Below are 23,579 nucleotides of genomic sequence, written 5' to 3'. Positions count from 1 at the left end.
ACTGACCTGCTGTTTAAACACGTCTGGATGATCAGTGAGAACCTCCTGATGGGGTTGAAGTAGAGGTTCCTCTCAGTGGCACATGGAGCATAAATGGGTTTGTTGCTTTAATACATTTGGACTTTGAAGTGGGATTAGAAGAAAGGACCAATGGGAGTGGAGAGACGTGGCTATGGATGGAGACAGAGATGCTCTGGTCTTTAAAAAGAGAAACTCAACCAGTGACTCAGTCACACTAATAAAGGGGTTCTCAACCTTGGGGTTGTGAGACACTGGGAGGGGTCACCAGATGCTTTCAAAAAACTAAGAATATTTTATGAACAATTTCAGCCCATTTTTGTTTATTTTTTACCCTTTTTCTACAACTCCACCAAACTCACCATATTTTAATCACTTTTTATTCCCATATTTTTGCTCCTTTTAATGTATTTTTGCTACATTTCTCCCATTTCTGACACTTCTACATCACATTTTAATGACTTTTCTACACATTTTTCCACTTTCCAGACATGTTCATCACTTATAAACCATTTCTACCACTTTTACACCTAATGTCACATATTTTCTGTGGTTTTTAAAATCCCATTTCACCACCTTTTATCACTTTGAACCATTTTATTTCTGAACAAAACAAGGATTTCCATCTTTAAGATGACTATAATAATAATTCTAAGCTTCCTGAATAACAGTGGATATTATTACAAGGTAGATTCAAGAAAACATCGACTACTTTGAATATGCCGAGGTCTATGGTTAAACCCAAAATAATTAATGACTATTTTAGAAAACATCCACAAAGAAAAACAAAACAAAAAAAAAAAAAAACATGTAAATTTGATTATTTATTTATTTTTTTTTTTTTTACCAAATCTTGTTTTTCTTGCTATTGTTTTGTTGAAACATTTGGAATGGATTAAAGCATAATTAAAAACTTTTAAAAAAAACAACATTTTTATAATTGAGGTCAACATTGAAATCAAAATGTTTTTTGAAAATAATATTCAAACTTGTACCATTTCAGTGCAAAAACAAAATACAATATATGCAAGAAAATCTTCTTGAAATATTGAAAAGATTTATTAGAATAAAATTTAAAGTATGAGGAAGTAACGGCTCCCAGATATAAAAATATACTAAAAAAAAAAAGAAGAAGAAATGCTTCTATTGGGTTTTTAAATGTGTCCCTAAACTCAACATGCTCTGCTCTGTAGGACACTGAGCTGAACACGTCTGTAGCTGTGGCTGAGGTCAGTAAATACACTTTAGTCTCTGTATGTCTGAGTATACTTGGCAGGAAATATTGGCTCCGTCCCACAGGAAGTCCATTCATTCACCTCAGCTGCTTTCAGAGGCTTTGGTTTAGCACACAATACACGTACGTAGCCAATACATTAACACACACACACACACACACACAGTCTCTTACCTCGGTGACCGCGAACACTCGTTTCCCGCAGGGTACGACTTTATACCATTTGTCATGCAGCATGTCCATGAAGCCGTCCGACTTGTAGCGACTCACGAACTCCGACACGTTACGAGAGAGAGGAGAACCCTGAGGAAGGCCGATCCCATAGCCTGGAACATCAAATAAAAACAGACAGATGTAAATATACAGCTGTGCCTTTAAAAAACAGAGAATCTACGATGATGTTTACGTGTAGAAAACATCCAGGAAGACACTTTCATCAGACAAAGGACAAAAAGCCTCTGGATAGAAAAAAAAAACAAAGAAAGAAAGAAAAGCAGAGATTTATGACTTTAAAGCCTTCAGCAACAATCAGCATCAGCATGTTTTCTACCAGAGGAACACAGAGAACGTTGGAGTTCTCCACTGCAGAGATGGATGAAGAAATCACTTCAACTGCTGCAGGAGGAGTCGTAACATATTATAGTAGAGGTGGACGGATACTCAACAAATGATTTAATTAGAAACACAATTTAAGAAGGAAAAAAAAATGAAAATCAAAGATTTGCGTCTTTTCTTCTTTTTCTTTGCGTCTTTTTTCTTCATATCTTGTCTTCCTTGCATCTTTTCTTCGTGTCTCATCTTCTTCTTCAAGTCTTTTCTGCTCTATTGTTTAAGCAGAGATTGAAGCACATACTGAGCTGAATCTCCTCTTATTTGCATCCTTACATCCATTAGACTGAATCAATCTTGTTTTGTTTCTTCCTTTTACGCTACAAATAGAAAGGTTAATCACAGGGCAGGTCAGGCAGAATGACATTTTAAATGGTGGGGGGGTGGGGGGGTCTACGAGGTCATGAAGAGCCTGAAATATTATCATTAATGACCTGGATGAACAGTAAACGTGAAGGAAGTGTGTGATTGAGACAACCTTCACTTTATGCAAAGGATAAACGTGATAACTTCTCCATTTTTAGGATTGTATCAAGTAACAGTTGAAGAAACATGAGTGAGTTCTACTTCCACAGTGTCTCCAGTGGATAATGATGCAAACATGCTCATAATTCTCCGTTTGCAGAGTTTTACTCCCCTCGGTTTAAAGTCAGAGGGCCGTGCTCAGCGAGTAGCGCCCCAACGCTGCCACTAAATCTCTGAAAGGTAATTAAAATGCAAGGAAAGTTGGGAGCGTTGTTACTGTGCTGAGCAGGTTTTAAATGTAGAAATGTCAAAGTCATCATTTTTTATGAAGCCGGCGTTAAAAGAAAAAGACTTTTTATTCCTGCAGGATTGCACTGGTGTTAAACTCTTTCCTCACAGTTTCCTCGTGAACGTTACAGGTTAACAACGTGATTTTGTCTCAATATAAATCGTTGAAATGTTGCCATTTCACGAAAGCGGCTTTGAAATCGTGAAAAAGTCACGTTTCATGCTGAGTCTCTCCTAAATCAGGAAATGGCAATATTTTAAGCTAGCTTTAGCTTTGTTTTGATCTTTCTCACAACGAGGGCAACAGACGTGATTGTATCTGAGTCGAGGGTCACATGATCATCATTCACGTCAGTATTTAGAATAAAGACTAATCTGTTTTTAGAGTAAATGCATGGTTTTCTGTCACTTTTTTATCTTTTGTGTATTTATACATTATTTTGGTTCCTATTTTGTCATTTTTTTTTTATTTATGTAATGTTTATTTTGTAGTTTTAAACTTTGTTCTTTTCTGCATATATGTTATTTTTACTTTTTGGAGTTGCTCTGTTTTCTTACCGTTTTGTATATTTGTTTATAATTTTTGTTCTGATTTTGTATTTTTGTTGTCATTTTGTGTATTTACAGTATGTTGTTTTCATGTTTTTGTGTATTCTTGTCGTATTGTGTATTTGTTTGTGTATTATTTTGGTTCTTATTTTGTAGTGTTGTGTATTTGTTATTTTTATATTTATTATTGTGTATTCTTGAGTTTTGTGTATTTTTTTCTGTTGCTTTGTTTATTTTTGTATGTTTTTTAAAGTCACTGTGTATTCTTGTCATTTTGTGCATTTTTTAAGTTATTTTGTGAGTTTACTATTGGGGCCACTGCCCAAGTCTCATTTACAGGTTATTGCCTTGCTCAATGGTACAGTGGCAGTGACTTTTCAGATATTTCACTTGTTTAAATTTAAAGCTTTTATCACCCGCCTGCATCTATAATGTGTTTAATTCAGTCAGAATAAGTTTTCTATATGATCATGTTTATCCTGTTTGTCAGTATGAGGTTGTTGGTGCTGAGACAGTCTTTGTCTATATTAAGTGTTTGTTGTTGTAACCTTTATTTTTCTAACTGAGGACACACACTGAGCGTCCCACTGCACTTGTGTCACATTACAACACAAAGTGACAACTTCACCAAACAAACACTGGGTACGATTCAGTTCCCGTGGGAACAGCCTGGTGGTTTCACTGAGGTGTGGATAAATCCAGTCGTTTCCCATCACTGGACTACAGTGGAACGGTCTCTGAAGCGTACACGGGTGGACAGATGTGCTCTTCTTAGAGAGAGTGAGTGTGTGTGTGTGTGTGTGTGTGTGTGTGTAAATGAACAAAGACTTTCTTCATAAACGTGAGATCAACAATAGTTAAACTCTACTAGTGTATTATTATTATTATTATTATTAGTTAAGGTTGTAGATTTATCACTGTTTTACCAAAATAAACGCTACAATTTCAGTAGTTTTTGTGAATCTGGATGGGGTGGCCCTTGGGGTGACCAATCAGATTTTAGGGGTGGCACGTGCCACCCCTTTGGCCCCGCCCATGCTCCCATTTCTGCCACTTCTCCATTGAATCTCAATGTCTTTTCTGCACAGTTATTCTTTTTGCATCACTAGTAAAGTTTACTTGTGCACTAGTAAACATAAAATCATTCCATGTACTCATAAATTACACACTAGTAGAGATTAATAATGGTTGAAATCACTGATATTACATTTATGATCAAACGCTCATCTCTCCACATGGTGTTTAACTCTTAACTCGTGTAAATTAGAGCTTTTACAGAAATATGAATCATTTGATGATGAAACACTTTCTACAAATCATCACAGATGAATATTTAACACACCTAATAAATGATTTGCATTACGCTTTGTATAATGAGACGTTCCTCAGCAGCGAGTGAAACTATCCGTTAGTTTGAACTCTAATTGCACTGTATTTCATTTGCACATGATGTATTTTTGCGTCTAAATGTTCCCGTGTGGAGAACCCAGCTGTCAGCGGCGTCTCCTTCACTAACGGATGGAATTATTCCCTGAGTGGAAACACATTGTGGATCAAAAGCCGACAGCATCCAAAAAACCGCTCTCGTCATCTGCACAAACACATTAAACATCAAGGTTGTGGAAACTTATTTTGATTTAGTGACGTTAAGACGCTGGTGACGTTCACAAACAGATGCTGAAGCGTCTAAAAACCTGCCCTGTGAGGAAAGGATGCGTTCAATGTCTGCGTCAGACAGAAAACATGATCCAAATAAAAATATCAATGGGATTAGATTCACACACACTAAATAAAACATTAAAATGTACATGTAGAGGGAATGTGTGAACTGACCTCAGCGTATATTATAGATAATAAGAAAAGATAAAGGTCAGGATTTACAAATGAGAACCTGACGTGAAAAAAGAAGCAGTTGCTTTAAAAAACGTGTCTTTAAACCAGAAGGAGTAAATCTTTTAAAGGTTGACGTAGTGTAGCATTTCATTTTTAACCTTTAACCTTAATCTGTCGTCTATTACAGGTGTTCTCAACCTTAATTCTTATTTTTACCCTTTTTCTGCAACTACACTAAACTTGCCATAGTTTTATTTTTAAGACATTTTTGCCACTTATAAACCTTTTCCACCTAATGTCACATATGTTGATCCATTATTGTCACTTTTAACCTCTTTTGTTGTCAAATTGAATTATTTTTACCAATTCAACCACATTTACCAATTCCCATGCCCATTATTTGCCAGTTTAAACTAATTGTTCCAATATAGACACTTAGAACCTTTTTAACCACTTTTTCTGTCTGTTTTTATTCACTCTAATTTACAACTTTTAACCAATTTCTGTGGTTTTAAAATCCCACCATCTTTAAGATGATTATAATAATAATAAACGTTCCTGGATAACAGTGGATATTATTCAGATGAATAAATAAATGTGGTTATCACAGATTCATAGAACAATGGACCATCATTTTACTGACTATGACGTCCCACAATGCAATGAACAAACTAAACTATCTGATAAAAACTTGCAGCTAACAGAATATTACATATTTTCATCACTTTTTTCTTGCCATATTTTTGCTCCTTTTAATGTATTTTTGCTACATTTCTCCCATTTCTGACACTTCTACATCACATTTACACATTTTTTCCACATTCCAAACATGTTCAGCACTTATAAACCTTTCTACTACTTCTACACCTAATGTCACATATGTTTTCACCAGATTTCATGATTATTTTTATAATTATAATTTAACCACATTCTCGTTGTTATGCCTATTATTTGCCAGTTCTGCCATTTTTAAGCCAATATTGACACTTTGAACCTTTTTCCAATTTTTCTGTCTGTTTTTATTCACTCTAATTTACAACTTTTAACACATTTCTATGGTTTTAAAATCCCATTTCACCACCTTTCCATCTTTATTTTAGAGGTTAAAGATTGAAAAAGCTGAGAACCACTGCACTAGAAAACCAAAATTGATCACGTGTGGAGAATAATAATGATTGATTTCACTGATTTAAGCTTTAAATAAACACAGAACAAGTAGGAAGAACTTTTAAATGAACACATTAAAGAAACGTGTCATTATTTGATAGTTGAAGTGTGTGGTTTTGTTAGTTTGCCTTTGGACGGTGACTTCAGTTTGAGTTTAAAATGAAAGAAACGGTTTGAATTAAAAGACCCTGGATAAGATTTATTGTTTAGAAAATCCTCCCTCAGGTTGTTTGTTTCATCTGTACCACAGTAAGAGATAGTCATGCCACAAGCACTTTCACTTTCCTGTGTGTGTGTGTGTGTGTGCCAGATGTTAGTTGGTGTGTGTGTGTGTGTGCCAGATGTTTGTTGGTGTGTGTGTGTGTGTGTGTGTGTGTGTGTGTGTGTGTGTGTGTTGAGGTGGGATGTGGGCAGAAAAAAATAGAGAAAAACAAAAGTTCACACAACTGTCACGCTCTTCTTCCCACATGTCGACACACACGCACACACACAAAGGAAAGTATAAGGAAACAACAAAAGAGCAGAAAACACTGCAAATCAAACAGTTCTTCACTACGTGACTCAGTTTACCGTACAAAAAATATGTAAAGAAACGTGTTAGGATTGAACAAAGGTGTAAAGTATGACGACATTTCTTACACGTTTAAAGTTGCTGGACGTTGGCCGCATACATCAATAAATGCAAAATGCTCCAAAATCACACAAACCATTGTTTTCTGTGTTAATGCTCAGATTGTTAATTATTCTAATGCTGACATTAATGTTGCCCTTAAATCAGATACAATCAGTTTTGCGGTTATGAAAACACCTGAATTTAAAAAAAATGCACTATATAATTATACTATAAGTGAGTAAATAAAGGGACAGAATGTGGTAACTGTTAAACTGTTTAGACCTAAAGTTATAACATGACCTAAAAAACCCTCAAATTGTTCAATTCCAGAGGTTTAGTTTTAGAATAGTGTCGATAATAAACGCTGCTGCAATAAAGTCATTTTCAAATCATCTTAAATCACTGCAGTTATAGTAGTTTAATAATAAAATATAATCCATTACATACAGGACAGCATCAATACACAGTACATTTAGCTCTAGATTTGTGTAATATAATCCTATGACCAATTACATGATCTTTTTGTGTAATTTAATATCTGGCAGCAACCCATTATATTTGCAATGACAACATATTGTTTTTATATGCACATTATTCATGCATGTGTATATATGTTACATAACAGCAACATTAAATCAAATCATCTTCTAGAAATGAGGACGTTCCATCTCTTCCTGGAATAGAACTGTGAACAAGGAGTTCCTAGCTAGCCGTGAGCTAGCCTTGAGCTAGCCTTGAGCTAGCCGTGAGCTAGCTGTGAGCTAGCCTTGAGCTAGCCGTGAGCTAGCTGTGAGCTAGCCTTGAGCTAGCCGTGAGCTAGCCGTAAGCTAGCCGTAAGCTAGCCGTGAGCTAGCCAAACGTGTGCCTTTGAGGGTGACTTTGAAGTTTGTTGGAGCCTTCTATCAAACATTTAACCTACTAACAACATCCTTCCAACTCCAGGTAATTTTAGAAAGATGTTTACAATAGTATTAGCATGTTAGCACGTGCCTGGAATGATAAATGGTGTTAATAATCAGTGTTGCTTCAGTTTCTCTCTGAGACAGGCCGCTGGAGCTGATAACCAGAGTAAATAGACATTAGTAAGAGTGGCACATAGGAGCAGACTCTTACTTTGATAGTATTTCAGTGTCAATCAAAGCGTAGCCTCAGCAGCACCCCCACACCCCCAGATTAGCCACTTCTACAGATGAAAAGCACCCAGAGACACACCTTTGGTATTAGAGAAGAGAAAACACATCTCATTGATATGTGGAGCAGGTGAGTTTGACACAGACTTGATTCATTGTTTGTACAAAGAAAGCAGTAACCGTTCACCTCCAATGAGAATGAATAACTCAACAAGTGTTTAAGGGCTGGAGGAAGAACTAGAGATAGAGAATCTATGCTTTTCTAGATATTAGTGATGCACTAAAATTCCAGCCACAGAACATTTTCATCTGAAAATGTTCCAAAAGGGTTTTTTCAGCCAAAACATTTTTCTCACCAAAAACAAAAAAGCCGAGCGCAACAGGATGTGATGACGCGAGCGGTAAGTGAGCTTGTCTGGTAACGGACCAACTGGTTCGTGGACTCGTGGAGCGTCTTTTAAAACATTTTCTGACGGAGCAGTAAGTGTGTTTCTGTGTCACTGACACACTGACCTCCGTCAACACATTTATTCATTTATTTTACTGAGGTCAGGACACATTTATACCCATACATGGGACGAATCATTTGCATCATTTATTTAGTTCTGTTTTTGGTTTTCAACCTTGGCTTTAAGTTAAGTTTCACATAGAATATAAAATATTAGTTCTCACGTTCTGAGCATTACATGGTCAGGCCCCTAAATATATCTCAGACTTGTTGTACCCCTACTCATCAGGGCGGTGCCTTCGGTCTTCAGACCAGGGTCTCCTAAAGACCCTAAAAACTAAATGTAAAACCAGAGGAGACCTGGTGTTCCAGACTCTGGAATAACCTGCACCAGTCTCTCAGGGAGCTCAACTGTGTGGTTACTTTTAAAAACTGCTGAAAACTTTACTTTACAGTAAAGCTTTTAGTTACTGGATTTTAATTTTTATTTATCCTTTAATGTTGCTGTTCTTATGATATTTATTCACTCTTGTTTTATTATTTTATTGTGTTGTACTACTTACTTACTTTTTCATTTTTGGTTTTCAGTTTCAGACAAAACATTTCATTTTGATGAATTCCTACAAGATATCATCAGTTATCTGGATCAATGATCAGAATCATGATATCAATGACCATTTAAAGGCTTATAACCAATTACTAAACTCATTTTTCTAACCAGATCTGATCCAGAAAAATTAGATAATAAGTTTAGAACCAACTCTACATAACAGTCAATCTTCATAACTATCAGTGAACCTAGAAACAACTGTTGTTCAGTAGAACCAATCAACTCACAAAAAACTAGGAACACTAATGTATTTAAAGCATTTATCAACAACAACACTGATGTCACAAACCTCCTCTTTTCATGACCACGGGTTCTAAACTGATCTTATACTGGAACTCCAACACCAACTCTGTTGAATATTCAACCAAATGTATATTTATATAAACATCTGTTTATATAAAGATTAAAACCCACATTTAATCTTTATATCTCTATATTATATATATATATATATATATATATATATATATATATATATATATATACTGTATAATATAGAGATATATATATTTTCCTGTGCAACATGCATTTCATAGCATTCCTGTCAAAACAAACATTTCTTTGGATATAAAAGGCGAGTCTAACATGAGAGACATTAATTATTTATTTATTTATTTATTTATGACCAGCTTTTAGTTCCTGACAAACCAGTTAGGAATCACTGTTCTAGAAATGATCATTTATTAGATCAATGATCCTGATGTCATTGATCACTCACACTTTAAAGGCTAAAAACTCATTTCTATTCTCATTAATAACCATAAAGTAAATCACAATATATTAACGTCACTGTTTTTGAAATAAAAAGTCACACAATCCAAATCTGATCCAAATGAAACTAAGTGAAGTAATTGAAGAACCAACATGACATAACTAGGTCACATTTAATAAAGACTGGTCATTTACAAACCGAGATATGAATTTTTAACGAGATATAAGGATTTATTGACATTTGAAACTGATTTTGAGCACATCTCGAGGGATGCGTTAATTTAAAAGATGTATTTCTGCAAAAAAAAGTGTTCTGAGAAATTCCAGAATTGATATGAGTTTCCTACTGATCTTATTATTATTATTATTATTATTATTATTATTATTATTATTGTTGATTCATTTCTGTTCATGTAAAATCTGTTAATAAACTATTGATTGATTCAAGCAAAGCAAAACCTCTGACTTTGTCTCCGTCAATGTTTGTGAGGTTTGAACAACTACAGAGTAACTTCACTCTTATCCTAACAGAAGGAAGTCGGAATGTGGGAGGGATTAAATGAAGGAGGCGGAGGGATTTCATTTTGTTTCTTTCTGCAGAGCCAGTGATAAAAGAACTGTGTCCCCTAATCAAGATAAACCTCCAGAAAAGATGGTGGTCATGAGATAAAGACAGTGGAACTGTAAAGTCTGTGATGTTTACGACAGCCTAGAAACCCACATGAACAACGCTGCACTCTGCGTGTGTGTGTGTGTGTGTGTGTGTGTGTGTAAGTGGCAGCACAGAAGCGTGTCTGAGGCAAAGCGAGGCTGGCAGTAGAGTCTGGTCGACCCTGGTTGGACGTTGTTATTCAAACAGCTCACGTCTCAGACGCTCCCACGTCTTTGTCTCATTGTTTATGTGCACGACACAAAACACAGCACGGGTGAGTGAATGAGACGTACACATGTTCACATACAACACACTGAGGAAATTAAACACATGTTGTCTTCAACTAATTATTTAATTCATCATGTTATCCTTGGGGTCAATTTGACCCCATTCAAAATACAACAGTTTGTTTTTTAATTCATATTTCATATTTGATTAAGCATAACATTATCATGACGATATTTTTTCAATGTGCTGAACACGTTGCATGCATTGATGTGAGGTTTTGGAACAGCTCTTTCACAGTGAAAGTGACGTAGAGGAGAATGTGTCTGAAACTTTATAGTGAATAAAGGAGATAAAAACAAGTGAATAAATATGTTTATGGGAGGAAAGGAGGGGTCCACTCAGCGGTATGTAGCTAGCAGCAACATGCTAATGAACAAAATAAAGACAAATATTAAAGAGATGTACGACATACGTCTTCAGAAAGAAATGAAAGCATAAAAACGTAACGCTCTGTATTTATCTGTAGTCAATGGAAACCTGAAATTCACCAGTGAATTTGTTGTGATTGTGTATTTTGTTGTAATTTTGCGTGTATTTGGAGTCGTTTTGTGTATTTTTCTCATTTATGTGCATGATTTTGTTGTCATTTTGTGTTTTTGTTGTCATTTTATGTAATTTTGTGGTTATTTTGTGTGCGTTGGAGTCATTTTATATATTTCTCTCATATTTTACGTATTTTAGTTGTTTTGTGTCTTTTGAGCATATTCATAGTCGTGGTTTTGTCCGTTTGAGTATTTTTGTGGTTGTTTTGTGTTTTTTTAAATAATTTTGTGCATTTTCCTCATTTTGTGTCTCATTGGGGTCCGTTTATGTATTTTTGTTGTTGTTTTTTGTGCTTTTCTGTTATTTCTTTGTGTATATTTGTAGTTTCTATGCTTTTCTCGTCCTCTTGTGTTTTGAAGATTACTTTATTGTCTATCAGCAGTTTGTCACATCCTGTGGCTCTATCAGCGTCTTCATTATTCCTTCATTGACTCAAACTTACTTCCTGTTTTCTGTTGTGTGTAGGCTGACATCGGGGGGGGGGTCGATCCTGACCTCTGACCTCTATTGATCTTTCTATTCTATTCTTTAGCGTGGCCTCAGACAGGATTGATCTACATCAGCTACACAAACCTTCCACTGCTTTATTCTGCTTTTCATTTATCATTGTGTTAAAGCACAGAAACTATATTTCCTTCAGAGCAGCTCTTTTCATCAATACAATTACATTTACACAAAAGTCTTACACAGTTAAACAGATGGTGTGGGATTACAGATGTTTAATGTAGCACTCACACTACACACAGTTTCAGGAGTCGATTAGTGTATTTTTAAACTGTGTGTTTTAGTTGTTGTTCTGTGTGTTTTTGAGTCCCTTTGTTAATTTGTGTTGTAGTTTTGTGTGTTTGGGGTGATTTTGTTTATTTTTGTTGTTTTTCTGTTATTTTTGCGTAAATATGTCTTGGTGGTTTTGTTGTGTAATATTGTTGCAGTTGTGTATTTTTGTAGTTTTTTCATCTTTTTTGTTGTTGTTTTGTGTATTTTTGTTGTTTTGTGAGTCTATGGAGTAATTTTGTGAATTTGTGTATTTTTGATGTGGTTTTGTCTATTCTTTGAAGTTTTGTGGGTTTTTGGAGCTCCTTGTGTATTTTTTGTTGTTGTTTTGTACATTATGTTATTTTTGTGAGGATTTGTAGTAGCATTGGTTGTTTTGTTGTCTTTTTGTTTATTTTTGTTGTCAGTTTTGTGTGATTCTGTTGTCGATTTGTGTGCGTTTGGAGCAATTTTGTGAATTTTTGTTGTAGTTCTGTATAGGGATGTAATGATTAATCGTAAGGCAGTTAAAAATTGATTCATAGGTATCACGGTTCATATCGATACACTGAAAATTGAATCGCAGTACTTTTTTTAAATTTAAATTCATCCTTCTCTTGTCCAGAAGCGTAGGCGGCGGGCGGAATCGCCTGCTTCTCTTATACATGTTCATAAATGATTCCTTACCCCTTTAGCACCGAAAGAATATCTGTAATATTACGTGAATATCTGTAAAAGTCATGTTTTTCTATTAGCTCTGTATGCTAGCATAGCATTTCTTCTTCACTGCTAGAATATCTGCATCCCAACCGACCACTGGGTTACCAGCGCCCTCTGCTGGTCCAAACAAATGTGATGTAAATACAGTACACTGACTGTTTTTTATAAAGTCCAATTGTTAAGGCACAAAATACATTTTCAGTTGCACTTTTAAAAAGAAAAAGAACTATTATGCAGTTTTGCATTGTTTACTATAGAACCAGAATTTAAATTAATAGGCTTCTTCTTCATTTGTATTATTCATTTATTTATTTCATTCAGAATTTATTTTTAGTTAAATTGCATTGTTTTGAATAGTTTATCAAGGAATTCTTTTGACAATGAAAAATAAAAGGAAAATAATACAGTATTTTCTATTTTTTCTCCAAAAGAATAAAGGAATATTTTTCAGTTATCATTTGTCTACAGTCCCATTTTGTAAAATAAATTTTGAGAGAATTGTATCGGGAGTTGAGTAAATCGTTACATCCCTAGTACTGTATTTTGTTGTGGTTTTGTGTCATTTTGTGTGTGTTTGGAGTCCTTGTGTATTTTTCTCTTATTTTATGAGTATTTGTTTTCTTTTCCATATTTTTGTGTTATTTTTTGGGTACATTTGTAATTGTTTTGGTGTCCTTTTGCATATTTTTGTTGTTGTTTTGTATAATATTCCGTTATTTTTGTGTACATTTTTAGTCTTATTGGTGGTTTTGTCGTCCTTTTGTGTATCTTTAGGTCAGTTTTGTCTGTTTTTGTTGTGGTTTTTTGTCATTTTGTGTCTGTATTTTTCTTTTCATATGCTGTTATTTTTGTGTACATTTGTAATCATTTTGGCGTCCTTTTATGTATTTTTGTTGTCGTTTTATATAATGTTCTGTTATTATTGCACAAATTTGTAATCATATTGGTGATTTTGTTGTCCGTTTGTGTATTTTTGTGGTCATTTTCATTAATACAAATACATTTTTACAATTAAAAACTCTTAAACAATGACAGTGTCTTGTACAGAATATGATTAGAGATGTCTAATGTGTAATGTTAAGTAATGTTAGCTACACTGCAGTGCTCACACACGTGTGTGAATCATTTCAATGGTGTTTTTTATGAGTGAAAAATGAATGAAATGAATTCCGGTCCACAAACAGCTGAGGCTAAAGCACAAAATAAGGCCCGATGTGGCTCGTTAGCTGCTTTAAGACTATGGCTGAATGTGTTTCTCTGGTTTGTGATTGGACGGCAGCTTCTCAGACCTGTAACACAGTTTAATCTGTGCAGCCTTGTTAATAATAGATACGTTGACTATTTCTCCCCTGCAGCGTTGAAAGTTCACACGTCCACTGCCTGCGTTGTTCCGTCACTCACACAACAGACTATCGCGTTTGATCCGAGTCTCCAGGTGAACGTCCGCCGGCTACATATTTCTAGCGTAACCTTTTTTCATCACATCAAACGTAGCTGAGCTAGCTGCTGCTGCTAAGGAGGAGAAATACGGCAGTTTGTTGAGTTGTTCTCACGCTAAGAACTCAGGTGTGTTTATAGCTAAAGTTTGTCAAATACCAGTTAAAATTAAACACAAAAACAAACACACGGGTCAGTAAATTGGAAGAGGTGAAGCTTGTGTTGTCATTTTGTATGTTTTGTTGTTTTATGCATTTTGGTTGTTTTGTGAGTCTGTGGAGAAATGTTGTTCTATTTTTCATTAATGTTGTGTGTGTGTGAGTTGTTTTGTGTTTATTATGTGGTTTTGTTTATTTTTCTGTAATTTTAGTGTAAATTTGTGGTGGTCTTGCTAGTTTTGTGTTTTTTCATTCCATGATTTACGTTGTCGTTTTGTGTGTGTTTGGACTAATTTGTTTATTGTTGTGGTTGTGTACTGTGTATTAGGAGTCATTTTGTGTATGTTTTGTTGTTGTTTTGTGTATTGTGTTGTGTGTGTGCACCTTCGATGGCGAACGGCTTCCCCACAGTGAGCAGTTTACAGTCTGCGTCGATAGAAACTTCAAAGTCCAGCAGAGCTTTATCCATGATGAACGCATCCAGGGTCGGAGGGTCCGTCCTTCACCACGCGCACACACACACACACACACAGGGAAGAGAGAATAAACCTATCACACACTTGTTATGATTCAGCATCCAATCATCCACATGTTGAACTCATACAGGATTAGATGATCCTCATTCTTCCAACGCTCAGTAAACACAGCATTAACTAAACAAACACAAACAGGACAACACTTTCCTTCTCTGACAGAATTCATCCCTGTTCACCATTCATTTTAGACTGTGTGCAGCCTTTGAGCAGCGCGCAGGGTTGGAGTTAAATACCTGCATGAAAACAGCTTTAAATATCATAAAGCGTTAAAATCCTGTCAAACACAAAACATGTAGTACTCACCAGCAAAGAATCAAACAAACTCAGTGTGGTTTGTAAATACAAAACTTCAGTCACAAACCAATGTGGCATGAATTGCAAATAAGAAACGTACTAATCAAAACAGGACATTTCTTAGGAGGTTAACTGGCGTTTGTGTGTGAATCTGCACAGCAGAATGTGTTTCAAATGTCACATGACAATGTAGAATTGTATTTTTTTTTCTACTTAAAAGGTTATTTTTTAGTACTTCAACATTTTTTGTTGTATACACAAAACATGTCTTCAAGTACAAAAAATATCCGATGTCAATGACGTGCAAGGATTTTTATTGCATGAAATTTCATAAAATGTTTTGCATGAATATTATGATAGAAGTAAAAATAAAATACCTATACAAGATTAAAATATCACTAAAATAGGAAAGAAAATTAATTTTAATAGATTTAGAGTAATTTTAAAGATCAGTCATGGTCAAACAGTCACACCACATGATATTTAACCACTTTGAATGAACAGAAATAATTTAGTAACATTAAATAAAAAAAAATCTAAGTTGTTTTGTGTATTTTGTGTTTTTTCTTTTACGTCTTGTGCTTTTTTGTTTTACAAGTCTTTGTAATAAATTTGCAAATTTTTTGTTGTAGTTGCCTATTTTTGGAGTGAATTTGTGTATTTTTATTGTGGTTTCGTCTATTCTTCGAAGTTTTGTGTGTTTTTGTTATCGCAATATATTTGTCCTTTTGTCACACATTCAATCACCCTTTTCCATTGAAAAATAGCAAGTAAATGTGTGAAATTGTCCCAAAACATGGATGTGAGGCATTTCTGTATCAATTTGGGACCTCATTTTAAATTTAAATTAATTTTTTTTTTCTGTGCAATTTCTGCGATCACAAAAAATCGGAGGCCCTACTGATCCCAGTGACGAGCATGCAAAATTATGTGATTAATGCGTTTGTTTGATTAGTACCTTTCTTATTTGCAAAGCCAAACCAACAGAGCACGTTTTACACACACAAAAAAAATAAAAAATAAAAAAAATATATATATATAATCTAAGTAAAATAAAAATAAAACAATTGTACACTATCGTGTGACTTTTGGCACATATATTCTGCCTGTTTTGATTGGTACGTTTCTTATTTGCTAAACATGTACCTAACATTGTTTTCGAATAACAACGCTGAGTTTGTTTGTGAGGTTTTGGTGGGATTTGAACTTGTCATGTGTGTATTTAAGGCTGTTTCTGAGTGACACACACAAAGTCTACCAAAAGAAATATAACCACTGATTTAATCATTGAAACTTGTTATTCTGGGCATTCGCTGCTAAACAGAAGGTTGACTTTACAAAGACTTTTCAGAGTTAAAGTCAGAGAAAATCTCAGTTTCTTTGTATAAAGCTGTCAAAAAAGAAGAAGAGGAGCTCTGTTAACCAGCATGTGGCTTCAGTGTGTGTGTGTGTGTGTGTTTTTATACACAAATACAGACACAACGGGGATGGAAGGATGTACGAGAGCATGCATTATTCTAGGATCCAATGAAATCCTTTTTATTTTTTTCCAAATTCCGCATTCTCCACATTAATTTCTTAAAATTCAGTTTTGTTTTGAGAAATATTTATAACTTTTTCAGAAAATAGTTTTTAATTCCTGTGAGAAAACAAAATAAATAATAATAAAAAAAGAAACATGAAAACCTAATTTAAGCTCCGCCCCTTTCTAGTGAAGTGCTGCAAACAGGGAGGGAGGGAGGGAGGGAGGGGCTCTCTTTGGACACGTTTGCATGTTCTCCCCCCGTGCTTGCATGGGATTTCTCTGGGTACACCGTTACCTCCTTGGCAAGCTAATGCTAGGCTAATGCTAATCCAGTGCTTGGATAATGCTACTGTTAATGCTAGGATAATGTCAATGCGAGGATAATGCTAGGTTAATACTAATCCAGGGCTAGGCTAGCTAAAACTAATGCAGTGCTAGGCTAATGCTAATCCAGTCCTAGGCTAATGTTAATTTTAATGCTAGGTTAATGCTAAGCTGATGCTAAGCTAATGCTAATCTAAGGCTAGGGTAATGCTACTGGCAGTGTTAGGCTAATGCTTAGCTAAGGTAATGCTACTGCTAGGTTAATGTCAATGTTAGGCTAATGCTAATGCAAGGTTAGTGCTAATCCAGGGGTAGGCTTGCTAATGCTAATACAGTGCTAGGCTAATGCTATGTAGAAAACACAGAATTTGGAAAAAGAAATAAAATGGATTTTTTAGGGTCCTACAATATTCCCTTGGTGTGCTACGCACGCACACGCAGGGATTTGATGCCCACAGCATCGAGGTCAGTGATTGGTTCTGTCAGTGCAGGATTATTCTCTCTCTCTCTCTCTCTCTCTCTAACATCCTTCATCTTTGCTGTTCTCATCCTCTTTTTCACCACATGTATTTTCCTATAAAAAACACATTGTTTTCTGAGGCTGAATCCATATGATTTCCACGGACTGTTGAGTTTTAAGATACTGTGTGAAATTCACAATAAACACATTCTGTATCCAGACGCCCTGTTATTAATTACAGTATATCAAAGATGGGCAATTTTTATCACAGCGGGGCCACAAAACATGTGATTGTGTGATCTGAGGGCCACATTATTAATATACACGTCAATATTTAGAATAATAACTTATCTGAGCATTAACATAGGAAAGAATATGTACATTTATAATTTGCAGATTTTTGTGTGTTTTTCTGACTCATTTAGTATATTGATTTATTTATTATATTTATCTCTCATTTTGTGTTTTATTATTATTTAGTGTGTTTTTATTGCCATTTAGTGTGTTTTTATCATTTATTTCTGTTTGTGAATAATTCTTTTGCCATATTGTGTTGCTCGACGTTTTTTTGCACATTTTCCTATAATTTAGCAATTGTTTTTGCTTTGATAAAATGTTTATTTGGAGTAATTTGTTGTGTGATGATGTGTGTTTTGGAGATATTTTTTGCGTTTACTTTGGGGGGGCCGCACAAAATTAAACTAAGGGCCACATGTGGCCCCCAGGTTGACAGTTCTGAAAAAATAATGTGCAATAAAATAAATGCTACAATCTAACGTTAGCTTAAGGCGACGCAGGACAAAATGAACAAAGGAATTTATTATTTTGTAAAAATCAGATGAATATATGAATCACTGGATGAATGATTGTAAATCCTCTGTGTGATCAGTGTTAGTGTTCAGATTCAGATCACACACACACACAGATTCAGCGTTTACTACCAGACGAGCTTTAATGAGGCGTGGCCTTCCATGGCACTGGTTTAGCACCTTTTTATTTTTTCCTGTTCATCCCATTACGACAGTGCTTGTAACTGGGAAAGAACACAAAGCAGCAGCAGATTTGGACGCGTCCTCATTTAAACTCGCTCCAAACGCATCGATTGCCCAATTTTTCCTGCTTTTAACTCATTGACTTTGAGGAGAAAATGTTCTCTCACCGCCTAATATCACCATCATTGTCATAATCGTCATAATAAAGATGATAATAAAGATGATAATAAAGCAGCATCTTCACCTCATTCATCAGAGGTCGTTATTTATCCTAAACTGACTTTTACATTTAAATAATCATCACAAGCCTGACACTGCTAATGGGATTAAATGCATGTTTTCCTTCTTCATTTAATGTTTTTATTGTCATTTTGTACATTTTCTTGTGTATATTTTATATATGCATTCATAATTTGTACATTTTTTTCGTGAGGTTGTTTTTTTTTTGTGTTTTTCAGAGTGGTTTAGTTATTGTTCAGCATATTTATCTGTCATATTAAGTGTTTCTGGAGCCATTTTGTAGAGATTTTTTTCTATATTATTTGTTGTTTTTATGGGATTGTGTTTTGGAGACATTTTGTTTATTTTTTTGTTTTTTAGTGTGTATTAATTTAATGCCTTTCTGTTGTAGTTCTGTATTTTTGTTGCTGTTGCTTTGTAAATCTTTGGAGTTATTTTGTTATATTTTATTTTTATTTTGTGTTTTTCTCTCATTTTGAGTCTGTACTACGAAGCTAGAATTTTCTCCTTATCTCGCTAACTTCCAGGATTTAATCAGTGTGTGCTGAACTATGAAGCTCATTAACGTCTTACAGAGCTAAATCACCATGGTAACTTAGGCTGAATGACTAACCTGGTTGGGACCAGGTTTTGTTCTGGATAAGATCTGAACGTGTACTAAAGCCCCGCCTCCTGACCAATCAGATCTCTTGTAAAATGAGCTGACCAATAAAAGGAGGATCATTGTGTGGATCTAATGTGACGCTGAGAGGAGAGAGAATATTTATCCTTTATTTACTGGTGACATCCTATTGGAAACATAGATTTATATCTGATAGACTGATAAATAAATAAAAAAGGTAAAATAAGTGTTTTTTTGTTTTATTATTGATGTTTTTTGTGTGGATTTGGACTAATTTGGCATATTATTGTATTGTTGTAATTGTTTATTTTTGTTGCTGTTTAGTGTGTATTAGGAGGGATTTTGTGCCTTTTTGTTATTGTTTGTTGTTGTCGTTTTGTGCGTTTTAATTGTTTTGTGAGTCTTTTATTTTATTTTTTCTTTACTTTCTGTGTGTTTGTTGTTTTGTGTTTTTTCTTGGATCATTTAGTGCATTTTTGTGGTCATTTTGTATATTTTCTTGCGTATATCTTATATATACATTTATAATTTGTATATTTTTATTGGTGCATGTTGTAGTTTTTAGTGTATTTAGTTGTTATCTATTATATTTATCTGTCATTTTGTGTGTTTTTAGAGCCATTTTGTATTATACTATTTTGTGTATGATTGTTGTATTTGATTATTTTTGTTGTGGTTCAGTGTATACAGTATTAGAAGTAGTTTTGTACATTTTTGTTGTTTTCTGAGCCTTTGGAGTAATTTTGTTGTTTTTTTTTTTCTTTATTTTATGTTTTGTGTTTTTTTTCTGGGATCATTTTAGTGTGTTTTTGTTATTTTTCCAACATAAAGCTATTTGGTTTTTTTAACTCACCCGTATGCTAATACAAGGCCATTAAGATAGTCATCACGGTGACAATCACAGGTAATAAAAAGCCTGACGCTGCTAATGGGATTAAATGCATTGTCACCGTTTTCCTCCACTGCAGTCAATTAGACGGAAAGGCCAAAGAAAAGCAGAAAAAGCTAAAGTAGCGACGCTGCCAACACCAAAGTGGCTTCATCCTCAACAGCATAAGTGAAGCAGTTGACACTGAAAAGAACATTTTACTTAATGTGGGGGCGGAGAGGACAAGTCAGGGAAAAAACACAACAACCTGACTGTGTTTGTCCGAAAAACAAGAGGAAATTATGACATTATAGACATGGATGAGTTCCATTGTATAAAGTTAGTATAGTATATAGTAGACAGTATAAACTCATTAAGTTCAGCTTGTGCAACATTTGGCCTGGCCCCCGACTATTGCTGTGCAGCATCTAGAATTTCATTTGAATGTCATCTTAAAGACGTGTTTAGTACTTCCTTATCTAAAAACAGAGACTTATTCAGTACAAAGTGTGTTAGAAAATAAATAAATCTGATATTCATCCTCAAACCTCCAGATTTGATCTTAAAGTTCTGAATGTTTTCACTTTTCAGGCCATAAATAAACATACACTATAAGTGTACAATGAAATAACTTTAGTCTTCATCTCATCTTACATCGGCTTTAATTTAGTTACATTATTTCCTTATTAATGTTTGTCTGCAGAGGAAAAACACCAATCAGCATTAGTTCAGTTACACAATTACAAAACAAGGATTTCTGTATAATAAGGGACATGACAAATGGTGAATGTGGTTCAATTGGCAAAAACTAAAAGTGACAATAATGGGTCAACATATGTGACATTAGGTGTAAAAGTAGTAGAAATGGTTTATAAGTGTTGAACATGTCTGGAAAGTGGAAAAAAATGTGTAGAAAAGTCATTGAAATTTGCTGTATTATTTATTTTCTTTCATTAATTACATGTTTTAAACGTGTTCCTTGTGTCGCTCTGACCTCACTTACCCTGTCTGCTAAACGTTCGTCTGCAGAGGAAAAAAAGCTCATGCACGGCGTAAAAATAAGTGACTCAACCAATAAGCATTAGTTCGGTTTTCTGTCAGACGCAATTACAAAACAGGGATTTCTGTATAATAGGAAATCATTGATAAATGGGTTAGACACAGCATCTCTGTGGGTAGGAGAAACCAATCAGCTTTCAAGCAGAACTTAAGGCTGCAGCTCGCACGAAAATCACTCTGAGCTTTCAAAAAGCAGCAGAATGAGAGAGAAACGTGCCAGGAACGCTGGATTTTTATTGGTGTTGCAGAGAATTTGTCATGTTTGCACTTCAGACAGAATTTGTTATGCAGCGTACAGAAATACCTGCACACACACACACACACACACACACACACACACACACACACACACACACACACACACACACACACACACACACACACACACACACACACACACACACACACACACACACACACACACACCAACACACACACACACACACACACACACACACACACACACACGAGGGGGATGTTTAGTTTCGTGCTCGTGACTCACTTCAACATGTGAACTCCTTGAGGGGTGGTGGGCTGGTTGAAGCGTCTCATGTAGTCGTGCATCTCTGGAAAACTCTTCTTCATGTAATCCTCAGCGCTGCTTTCTCTCACCGTCCCAAAACGAAAACCCAACGATGGATGATGAAGCTGCAGAAGAAAATATTATTATTATAATGTTGAAAATATTCCAACCAATCATGGAGGTGGATCTGCTTTTAATCCCTCCTACTTCATTTGCATTATTAGGTCTACTAGTACTACTAGTGAGTTGTACTAGTACCAGTTAAACTAAATGGTCTAGTAAATATTTTACTACTAGTAAAACATATTTTACCAGTTAATGATTTTTACTACTCACACAATAGTGTGACAAAAACCTTTGTTTACTAAACTAATACTATGAGTAAATGTGAACTAGCAGTACTAGTAGACAGTTTGTAGGACGGGCGACCAGACTCCTAACACCCCTCACTTTCTTCTTCTTGTTGTGTACACTAGTTAAAATCACTATTCCTCTGTTAATCGTGAACAGATCTATAATCTATGGATGTGTATGCATCAACACTCAGAGCCCAATTTTTGATTTGGGGCCCAGGGGGACCCCAAGGGGCCCCAAAAGAAAAAAAACCCCAAAGTTGATTTCTCATTTGTTTGTGAGTCAAATATTACGACGGTTGGTGGAACCGAATCATTGACACATACAATATTTAAATGGGGCCCATTTGTCAAATGACTCCTCCCCCGTTAGTTCTTGTTAGATCAGAATGCAGTTTGAGACGAATACTTTATGAATGAATATGATGAGACACTCAGAGCCCCCCATTTCCGTTAATTTCCAAATTTATGGGAACATAGTCGTGTGATATATCGTTTCAAAGGTAATTCAGCGTAGATTCTGATTATGCCTCGCACAATTTCATCAGGGCCCCACCCCACTTTTTTTCATCAATTTCCATTAAAGTTGTTTTCTAATTTATTTGTGAGTCAAATATTGCTACAGTTGGTGTGACCGAATCATTGACACATACCAATATATGAATGACACGCCCTCATGTGCCACGGTGGCGCTTTTTCCTCTGCTGTAGCTTCAATGCGCTACAATAGTAAACTGATCACTTCCGGGACAAACCGTTGGAGTGAACGGAACTGTCACAACTCTCTCTGTACGGCTGTGGAATGAGGAGCAGATGTTAAACTGAACTCCCTGCTGGTTTTACGTCAACATAAAGTGATAATCCTTCAGGAATAATTCCTCTCTCTACTCATTATCTCGCCCTTGTGTGGGATTAGTTTGTGTGTAGATTTGTGTCACGTTGACAGTTGTGTGTGTGTGTCCTTGTGTGCGTTCTGACCTTCTCGTCATGAATCCCTGAAACCTGCTCGAAGGTTTTCTCTCCGACCATGACGGCTGCGAGGTTAGCGGTGTAGCTGGACAGCACCAGTAAGCAGAAGATAGCCCACAGGTTCATGAGGAAACGGCCCGTCCAGCATTTAGGAGTCTGCACACACACGCACACGCACACACACACACACCATGATTGTTTTGATACTGCTAAACGCAGGGGGATATGACACGTTTTTTTCTGTTCGCTCTCATTGGCTAGACCAACTCTGGGGCCAGGAAGTGAGCAAAGACGACCGCCTCACAACACCCACTTTCTTACAAAAAGTAAAGAAGTGCGTTAGCGTGGAGGCGGAGCAGGTTGTGATGAGGTCACTGTGATCAGGTCAATTAATACGTGAGTAGAAGCATAGACCAGGAGACCAAAAACGTGGTGCTGCTCAGTGGCACTGTGGATAAGAGCAGGATGCAGTGCACATAATCCAACGATGAGGTTTCTTATCATCGGAGTACGTCAAGTTTACGGCGTCACCTTTGAGCCAAACACGTGTTTGATGAGACGAGCAAGGAAAGAAACAAAGATAACAACA

At 35.6% G+C, this 23,579-nt stretch overlaps 1 protein-coding gene across 1 annotated transcript in view; it reads right to left on the bottom strand.

The window, feature by feature from the left end:
• Positions 1 to 23,579, bottom strand: part of grin3ba (glutamate receptor, ionotropic, N-methyl-D-aspartate 3Ba) — a 127,890-nt gene that overhangs the window by 5,680 nt on the left and 98,631 nt on the right. The window contains exons 7-10 of the mRNA XM_028437193.1: positions 23,000 to 23,146; positions 21,649 to 21,794; positions 14,611 to 14,726; positions 1,427 to 1,578 (exon numbers count right to left, since the gene is read on the bottom strand). Of these exons, the coding sequence (XP_028292994.1) occupies positions 1,427 to 1,578; positions 14,611 to 14,726; positions 21,649 to 21,794; positions 23,000 to 23,146 (561 nt within the window). The remainder of the gene's footprint in view (positions 1 to 1,426; positions 1,579 to 14,610; positions 14,727 to 21,648; positions 21,795 to 22,999; positions 23,147 to 23,579) is intronic.

This window comes from Gouania willdenowi, chromosome 22 (genome assembly GCF_900634775.1).
Source record: "Gouania willdenowi chromosome 22, fGouWil2.1, whole genome shotgun sequence".
Classification (NCBI taxonomy): Eukaryota; Metazoa; Chordata; class Actinopteri; order Blenniiformes; family Gobiesocidae; genus Gouania; species Gouania willdenowi.
This window is presented reverse-complemented; position numbering and strand designations above follow the sequence as displayed.